At 41.5% G+C, this 8,880-nt stretch overlaps 2 protein-coding genes across 2 annotated transcripts in view; both read right to left on the bottom strand.

Annotated features, from left to right (window-relative positions):
* LOC103395777 (lissencephaly-1 homolog A-like) overlaps positions 1-1,022 on the bottom strand; it is a 4,374-nt gene extending 3,352 nt beyond the window's left edge. Inside the window, exons 1-3 of the mRNA XM_017041620.2 lie at positions 870-1,022; positions 706-780; positions 264-470 (exon numbers count right to left, since the gene is read on the bottom strand). Of these exons, the coding sequence (XP_016897109.2) occupies positions 264-470; positions 706-780; positions 870-872 (285 nt within the window). The 5' untranslated portion in view covers positions 873-1,022. The remainder of the gene's footprint in view (positions 1-263; positions 471-705; positions 781-869) is intronic.
* A 5,782-nt stretch (positions 1,023-6,804) lies between these two features.
* Positions 6,805-8,880, bottom strand: part of LOC103395778 (clustered mitochondria protein homolog) — a 13,608-nt gene continuing 11,532 nt past the window's right edge. Inside the window, exons 23-30 of the mRNA XM_025065544.1 lie at positions 8,797-8,880; positions 8,410-8,490; positions 8,191-8,316; positions 7,910-8,031; positions 7,687-7,780; positions 7,464-7,598; positions 7,298-7,371; positions 6,805-7,222 (exon numbers count right to left, since the gene is read on the bottom strand). The exon at positions 8,797-8,880 is cut by the window's right edge and continues 1 nt beyond it. Of these exons, the coding sequence (XP_024921312.1) occupies positions 7,201-7,222; positions 7,298-7,371; positions 7,464-7,598; positions 7,687-7,780; positions 7,910-8,031; positions 8,191-8,316; positions 8,410-8,490; positions 8,797-8,880 (738 nt within the window). The 3' untranslated portion in view covers positions 6,805-7,200. The remainder of the gene's footprint in view (positions 7,223-7,297; positions 7,372-7,463; positions 7,599-7,686; positions 7,781-7,909; positions 8,032-8,190; positions 8,317-8,409; positions 8,491-8,796) is intronic.

Genomic DNA, 8,880 nt, shown 5'->3' on the forward strand with positions numbered 1-8,880 from the left:
ATGGACGACGGTGCCTGGTGAAGCAGGGATGATAAAAGAGGCCAGCAGCATCAGATCTGCAGCAAAGCTTTGATGTGAGGGGTCAGAGCTGCAGTGGCCGAGGTGTTCAACTCTAACAACTCACTCCTTCTTCTAAAGGCTGCAGAGTTTTTATCAAACCAGACTAAACTGGACTAATATTCAGATCAATTCAGCTCAGAGATTCTTTGAACAAAGACGTGAAGTTTTTGGTTCTGTTCTGAGAGAAGTCTGTAAATTCACACCTTGATCGTGGCGTCTTCTGAGGCTGTGACCATCACAGAGAAGACCGGATGGAAAATGACACGTGTGACTGGAGCACGGTGTCCACTCAGGGCGTATCTCTCTGGGGGGCGGGGGATCCACTCTTTAGGGTCTCTCTTCAGACCCACTGAGCCACCGTGTGTCATCTCCTCCTTTGCCTCGTTTAACTTTGACTCCAACTCCATCACCTGAGGCCAAAAACAAACTCCACAGTTCAGTTTAAACTGACGTTGACACATGACGTCTGGATCAACGCTGAAACAGAATCGCTTCATTTTCACCCGAACAGGAAGGAGGGAGAAAACAGTCGACGACAGACGATGTACGGAGAGAACTGCTAAACAACCACTGAATTCAACTGATCTTTTTGTTTCATGTCACACAAATGTAAAAAAACACCAGTGAGAATGAAGTGTTCCGTACCTTCTTCTGTAATCTGATGACTGAGGTCCATTTCTTTTCCAACAGCCCTGCGTACTTTTTATCTACTTCTTCATTCTGTAACACAGGAAACAAAGTGACGGTAAAAAAAACAACCACACCTTCAAGGTTTGATTAAAACGTCACCTGGATCTGCTGTTTCTCACCATATCTAACTCTGCTTCTTTCTTGAAGGTGGAGTAGGCCTCTTCATATCCATTGGAACGCAGATAATCAGCTATGGCACGATTTCTGACAGAAGAAAAAAAACATGATCATAAATAAAGACATTTTTAGGATGTTCTACAGAATACAGATATAATGAGTTTCATTTATTGATCCCCTCGGTGTGACAACTGCACCTACAAGAACTAATGAACTACAGAGACTGAAGGCAGGAGCTCAGCTTCATGGTTAACACACCAACAGACTAAGTTAGTTAAACCAGGTCAAGACCAGTGCATAAATGAAATAACATGAAAAATAAAAGCGTTTGGATGAAGCCTAACATCCAGTGTGGTCTGGGTGTATCTGAGGGATGATGCCAAACTTTGGTCGACCCAGAACGTCTCAACCAATAATTGGACCAATGGACTGGGAGATTACAGCCCTACAACGTTTGACCACTGAATTAAGGAGAACTTTAATTAGAGCGTTCAGATCGTACCAACATCACCACTGCACATGTTCATAAAGTAACAAGATGAAAGTTGTAGATGAAGAACAACTCACAGACTACAACCAGACAGGTAGCTACAACCAGACAGGTAGCTACAACCAGACAGGGAGTTACAACCAGACAGGTAGCTACAACCAGACAGGGAGTTACAACCAGACAGGTAGCTACAACCAGACAGGGAGTTACAACCAGACAGGTAGCTACAACCAGACAGGTAGTTACAACCAGAGAGGTAGCTACAACCAGACAGGTAGCGCCACCCGCACAGACACACGACCACTGCCTGAGCTTCTTCTCCTTTCGTCCCATCCCCCCCCTTCATTTCTTTGCTTCTGACTTATGAAATATTCACCAAGTGGCGATCAAGTGGAGCACCTTGAAGCCCGACATCATCTTATCTCCTTTCTTTTCTCGATGACTCTCTCTGGTCACTGACTACACTTTCCCTCAGCGCCTGAATCCATCTGTTCTACTTGACATTTCCTCAGAGGCAGATCATTACTACACAACAGTGATAATGTAGGAGTGTGTGTGTGTGTGTGTGTGTGTGTGTGTGTGTGTACATCTACTTGATCACACCCTGACATGAGATCTAATCACATGTTGGAAAACATGTCTGTTCTTGTTTGCATGTGTAATGAACCTTCAGAGTTTTTTTTTTTATCCAGCCACTCATGAGAGATCTCTTTGTCTCTGTGACAGCACCATGGTGGCTGCTGTTCTCTCCCTCCTGGGGAGACAAGGGGGAGGCAAAGAACCGAGGGAGACTGGTTAGGAAGTGTGTGATGACAAGGCTCAGATCCCTCTATGTTTTCCTTCCTTCTGGGACTCGGGAAGTGGCGATAGAACTCGAGGTTCTGCCGTCAATCAACTGTTGTGACGAAGGTTCCAGAGCATTCACAACGACCCAGATCACACTCACTGAGTAGACATTCCCATCTCCTAAGAAAAGAGAGACAGAGGATGGGTTTTTAAAGACAACTAACACAGTCAAGGATGTGAAAACATTATGAGATCATGTTTATGCTTTAATAAGATGTGGGTAAAATAGGAATCTAAGATTGACCAGACTGTGGGTCACGTTCATTAGACTCTTTACTGTACATTATAATGTGTCTTATCAACCACTGGGGCAGAGGGTCCAAGACCCTCTACGTGGGGACTGAAGAACCTGCCATGAACTCTTCCTGAATTTGTAAACTGCTGTAACATGGAATCACAATCACACTAAGCAGCTTAGGCACCAGGGCAGACATCCTCAAGTCCACCAGCAGGTGGGTGTGTGGGTGACGCATGATAGAGAGAGAGAGAATGAGAGAGAGAGACCAATAGTCCACCATATGCTGACGGTGCAATGCTATGACAGCTAACACAACAGCTAACAGGATAAACTGTCTGCATCATTTGTCTGGTAATTCAGAGACTGACGGTTAACCAGCAGAGGCTTCTTAAGAAAAAATGATCATTAACGTATATGAATAATTAAAAACTTAACTGGAAAAGCTATAGAGCTTAAATTTCACGACTGTGATTCAATTATTCTGAGCAGAAGTGACAACAAACCCTCAGCCCATGAAGTGTCCTAAAGAGAACTCTCCTTCACTGCTTATGTGATGAGTGGACTGAGGAGACAGGGGGGGGTGGGGAGTGAGGGAGCGCCAGAGAGAAAGAGAAAGAAAGAGCGAGGGAGAGGGAGATTTCAGCACATCATAATTGTTTGACCAAAGAGAACAATGTCCGAATGATGACATCACTCATCACCGCTGTTAATAAACAGAGTCCAGTTCAATAAAGGAACCAAATATGTCAAACAAAGTAGTTCTAAGAATCTGACGCTTCTGTTGCTTCTCAAATGTCATGTTTGAACTGTTATTAGGTTTATTGCATCTAAGTGGAAAAAAAAAACAGTCACAGGGTCATAAATTAGGGAATGGTTCAAGGTCCAGTCTGTGAAACACATTTCATCAAAAGGAAACAGAGTTTTCTTTTTTTATGACCTGTCTGATTCTCCAACTGCTGACTCTGCTGAAAAAGGCAACAAGAAATTTGAAAGAATATGTAAAGACCACAACAAATGCATTTAGAAAATGTCTCCAATTTATTAAATGATGTAATGAAGTCACAAGCTTCACCATCATAGCAGTGTGTTTACAACATCACAGACCAGGTGACTGCACTCGGCTCAAACCAAGTACATGTTCAACATCAATGACCATTCAGCTGTTGATAATATTGGTTATTATTTGCTGGAACATTGTGATTTTCCACTTAGCCGAACATTTGAAGACATGACCTTGGACAGTCTAAAGAATAAACTTATCTAAGAGACTGAAAAGGAGCAGCTCCCAGAGAATATAAAAGTAAAACTATTAGTGAGTTCAATTAAACATCTTTAAACATAAACAAGCTAAAAACCACACAATGTTTTTGTCTGCATCGTAAAAAGATCGAGCAGACTGACACTAAGACGTCTGTATCCAGCCATAACCAAAGACTGACGTAAACCCTGTCACAATATCACCTTCTACATGTGTTCAAACAGCATGAACTCTGCTGTGACAGTGAAACATGAAAAAGTGAAAGGTTTGTCTGACTAAGCTTCAATTATCTACAACAGCAGGCTGTGACGTCAATGATGTGCTTCTTCTTCAGACCACGGCTCATTTTCCTTCTGAGCACAGAGCTTCAGCCGCTCGACACTGAGAACAAGCAGCCGTGATGTGACAGACATTTTTACTCAGCATGTCATCATTCTCCATGCAGGAGTCAGGCTGCACATTCTATGTGAATGTAGCTTAATGTTTTAGTAAAAACGCTATCAACAAATACAAAAAACAACGTGGGCCTTGGTGCCTTTCTACAGTAAACTAACAGGGTTGGTTTAAAATATATATGGACTAAACACAATTACGCAGACTGAAGAAAAAATCATGTGAATAACAAAATCAACATAAAGGAAAAAAGCAAATCTATGCCAAAAAAGACTAAAGAAAGAATAATTAAAAATGATTAGCTGGGTCTCTTTTTTTCTTTTGAATTTAGTAAGTGTTTTGAGAAAATCACACTCAAACTTTTTATTGTTTTAAAAATAAGAATAGCTATTCTCTTAATCACTGCTATGAAAACACCTATGATTAATCGATATTATCAAAATAATAATAGAAATTAAGAAATCTGAAACCAACAAATTAGACAAACAAACCAAAACAGACTGGACAGATGAACAACTCCCTTTACCAGTTTTATGTAAACAAAAAAACACTAATTTAAAATCCATTTCTACAACTATCGTCCATATTATCCATAGCTGCAATTATGTTTTCATTCATCATGTTGTGTTTGTCAAATTGCTGTGCAATGACCTTCAGAACAAACAAAACCAAAATACTAATGAGTACAAACTACAAATCAGTTGCCTGGACAAACGATTACCCCATTTCTCATCAAATCTAGCAGGGCTTCATTATCTGTGGAAGGTAAGTTAAAATATATGACTTGATTTCAAGTGCCCTAAGTGAACTAGGTTCAACCTAAGGGGGCTATTCATTTAGCACCTGAGTCACATTTTAAATGGTAATGAGGATTATTAATGCACCAGAGAAGGACGTGGTTTGGAAAACGCAAAACTGATTGAATTTGCAGTTAGCTAAATGTAGCTAAACCGACACAATATTCCAAACTGTACAGGCAGAAAGACGTGCACATTTTTCATTTATGGACACGAACATTGGATCCTTCTGCATTCATTTATAACCAGAATTAGCCAGGACACACAATTCCCTTCAAATATTTTACTACGCAGTAGCTGACGCTCAGAACACATTAGGCCTTCAGTTCAACGCCGAAATGCAGCCCAACAAACAAATAAATCAGTACAGTTAGCCTCGATTGATCTGATTTTCAGTCCTGATCTGTTCGAGCCTCCACCCTTTTTTGTAAACCCATAAACCAAGGTAGCTCATTGTTGCACTGAACATGCACATCAACACCCACGAAAACGTCTTATAAACGGTACACGTTCAGAAAAATATGTATTTATCGTAGATCTGACCTGGGTGATGTATTTCCAGGCTTTAGGTGGCCACAAGGGCAAAGTTGCAGCAATGGCTCAGCAACGCCCTTTCCAGCTATCGTTAGCTTAGCACAGCAACGTACGCTGAAAGTGGAGCTGTCAGTTATACACTACCGTACAGTCATAGCACAGGGCGTGGGTCTACGCCCAAGATGAGCAAAAAAAGCACAGAATATCGTATAAAATATTTTTTTTTTAAAAAACACACAATAACGTCGAGTTTGTCATACGGCAATATAAGTTACATTTCAACCTTATCTTAATACAGAAAATACAGCATTGGCTAAACAAGCACAATCGTCTCTCCAATAAAATATGGATGAGATAGCATTAAAATACACTTTAGCATTTATTTTGTTACAAATGTTGTGCCATAGGGTTTGCACCCTACTGTAGATAATATGGCAGCAGACTGACAGCAGCCAGGTTAGCGTTTACTGCTAACATAGCATGTTAGCTCGTACCTACTTCCACAAATAGCCATAGCACAGTAGCTTTGCACAACAAGTGGCTTCTAAATACATCTAACACGATCAAACGCCTGAGGCAAGTTTTGAAATTACAGCCTAATAAAGCATAACAAGGTGTTGTATTTGGTGTGTTATTCTAAGGGCCCATATCTGAAACGACCCTTTTAGAACGCCAACTTTGCCAGTTAGCGCAGTTTAGCTTAGCCTCCGACCTGGCCGCCATTTTGGGAAGGGAAAGGCAGAAACGCACTACCACTGCAGTCTTTTGAAAAAATAGTCTTTCGGAGTACCAGTACAGAAAATAGCAACTGGTTAAATAATCACTGACTCACCTTCTGTGGAACAATGGATATCATTTTTCCGTGACAGGTGTTAACACACGGTGAAAATGCCTAGTTAGGGTGTGTTATTGTGACCATAAACATCACAGAGGAAGAGCCGCTCAGATTTCTCTCCACTGTGGTAGCAAACACCGCCGCCCTCACTCGCACCGGCTCCACGAACAGCAACAGCCCCGGCTAACGGTCGCGACAGGATATCGGCTGCGCGCACGCAGAGATCAGCGGGGGCGCGCAGCGTTCGCTGCTCGTTATCTCCCAATTAAAGGGGAACAATTTATTCAATGTTATTTTATGAGACACTATTATTGAATGTGTCATTTTATACACGGAGGTAATTTCTAAAAGATATAGATTCGTTTTAACACAAGGAGAAAAAGCAGAGCATTCTGGGACAGATGAAAGGACAAGGATAAGAGTACCTGCCTACCTTCTTTATATATATGACAAGAGTCTCTGCCTTCACTATAATTGTCTGTTTAGTGTTTGATAAGATTGAACTAATTTGTATTACAATAAACATGAAAATGACGACTACCGTTCTTTAATGACATTTATTTGTAATCCTCTTGAAACATAAAAACAACATTAGTAATGATCAGGTTTAAAATAAAGATTATTACAACTAAAATGCATTCTCGATAAACTGCACAATAAACCAATATATTTAAGAAGAAATACTGATGACAAATGTCTAAAATGAAATACACTGGAGGCACAGTCTGATGGACTCACACGGTTTTGTTCATTCACAGGACACGGTTGATCTGACTGATATTAATTCTTCACTGATTATTGTCCGAGGTCGTCAGTACAACAGAACACACTATGGTTTAGTAAGTGTTTAACTTTTTTAGTCATTTTGTTTGTATTTTTCACTCCTTTTGTTTCCGCTGCTTTTCCAGTTCCTCCACCAGAAACGTTTCCTTCCTGTTCATCTCAGTCCTCAGGTCTGCAGGGTCTACAAAATCAGACATGACACCTGTATTATTTCTAATAATTCTGATGTGCTTGCTAGCAGGGTTTAAGTGTTCACCTGAGGGGAATGAGAACGACTCCACATGTCAGGTTGAGCTGCTGGAGGATTGTTGGAAAACTGGGAGTGAAAATCTGAAAGAAAGGAGTAAATATATATTCAAGAGTCAAATGACCAAAAATAGAACTTGTACCAGTGGACGAGGACCTAACAAACAGTAAAAAACCTGTGGAGGAGGAATGCAGGCACCGTCTGTGTTACTGTAGAGATGGCTGATGGATTTCTGAAGGAGCACAGCCTGCTGAGTCAGATCCTTCAGATATTCTGAGCTTTCCTTCGTACTGGTGTGGTTCTCACCGACCTGAACGTATAACAGGAACAACGACAACTTAGACTTTTATAAACCTGCAGTAGACAACATCATCTTTTATCACCGTGGAGCTCTTTACCTGGACCTTATATATTTGAAAAGCCTCGTTCTCGTGCTTCAGAGCTGACCTGAAGTCTCCTTTAGCCTCATAAACGGTGGCCAGCAGGTGATGACTGCACATGAAACCATAATATGACAGGAACAGAGGATGGTGAAGTCAACGTCAAAGACATTTGATATAAAATGTTTGTAACTCTATTGGCTGTCTATAAAAAAGAGAAACTGAAATATTGTTCTGTCACCTGTGTGCATGCCTCAGGGATGTGACCCCATGATACTTTGAGGTCAAACATAAGGCGCTGTGCAGGAACTTCAAGGAGAGCTCATGATCCATCAGTCCGTGAAGAACTAAACCCAGCATACTCTGACACAGTGACACAGAACGTCACACAGTATTTAACTACACAAATATAACACTCTTTATTACCCAGTGCCACAGGGGGAGGAGGGAGACGGGGGGGAGGCTACAGTACTATCTTTAATGGGAATAATGGTAAAGATTCAGATGTGAGGGACGGCTTACATCCAGCAACGCCACCTGTGGATGATCTTCTCCGCTTACAAGTAGCGTGAGGTAACGAGCGCGATACAGTAGTTGGAGGGAGGTGGAATGTTGGCCTCCAGAAAAATAGTACAGGGCCAGGTACGTCTGGATCCCAGACACACACACAAAAAAACAGTTTATTAATTAACAAATTAAAAAGATCAGGTTGTGAACAGGGAGTTCAGTGAAGGGACGTACGTAGTCTTCTATGGTCTGAGGGTGGTCGACGCCATGGACTCTTTCACTGCACATCACAGCCCTCTCCTGGAGACTGAGAGCCTGTGGGACAGGAGCAAATATCTCTGTGACGTTTGTCAACAAGAAATGGACAATTATTTTGGTCTGAATGCAACTAAGCCAGGGTTTAGAGACAGTTCATCTGACTATAAAACATTTAGACATGTTTTCATGATTTCTTCATTTTTCACTGGTTAAAAAAACTATAAAAATCAACTTTATTGGTCACATGTCACAGCCAGGGATTCGAACCTGCAGTCCTCCAATGACCAGTCCAATCACAACCACTGACACACACCATGTGGGACATCAGTACACCTGTCAACACGTGAATTCACACATATTTACATCCACGTGGTCCTCCAGTATGTAGCTGAGTCGTCCGAGGAGACGCAGACACGCGGCCACGTCCTGGTGCAGTACCCCACACAC

The sequence above is a fragment of the Cynoglossus semilaevis genome, chromosome 19 (genome assembly GCF_000523025.1).
Source record: "Cynoglossus semilaevis isolate Cse_v1.0 chromosome 19, Cse_v1.0, whole genome shotgun sequence".
Lineage (NCBI taxonomy): Eukaryota > Metazoa > Chordata > Actinopteri > Pleuronectiformes > Cynoglossidae > Cynoglossus > Cynoglossus semilaevis.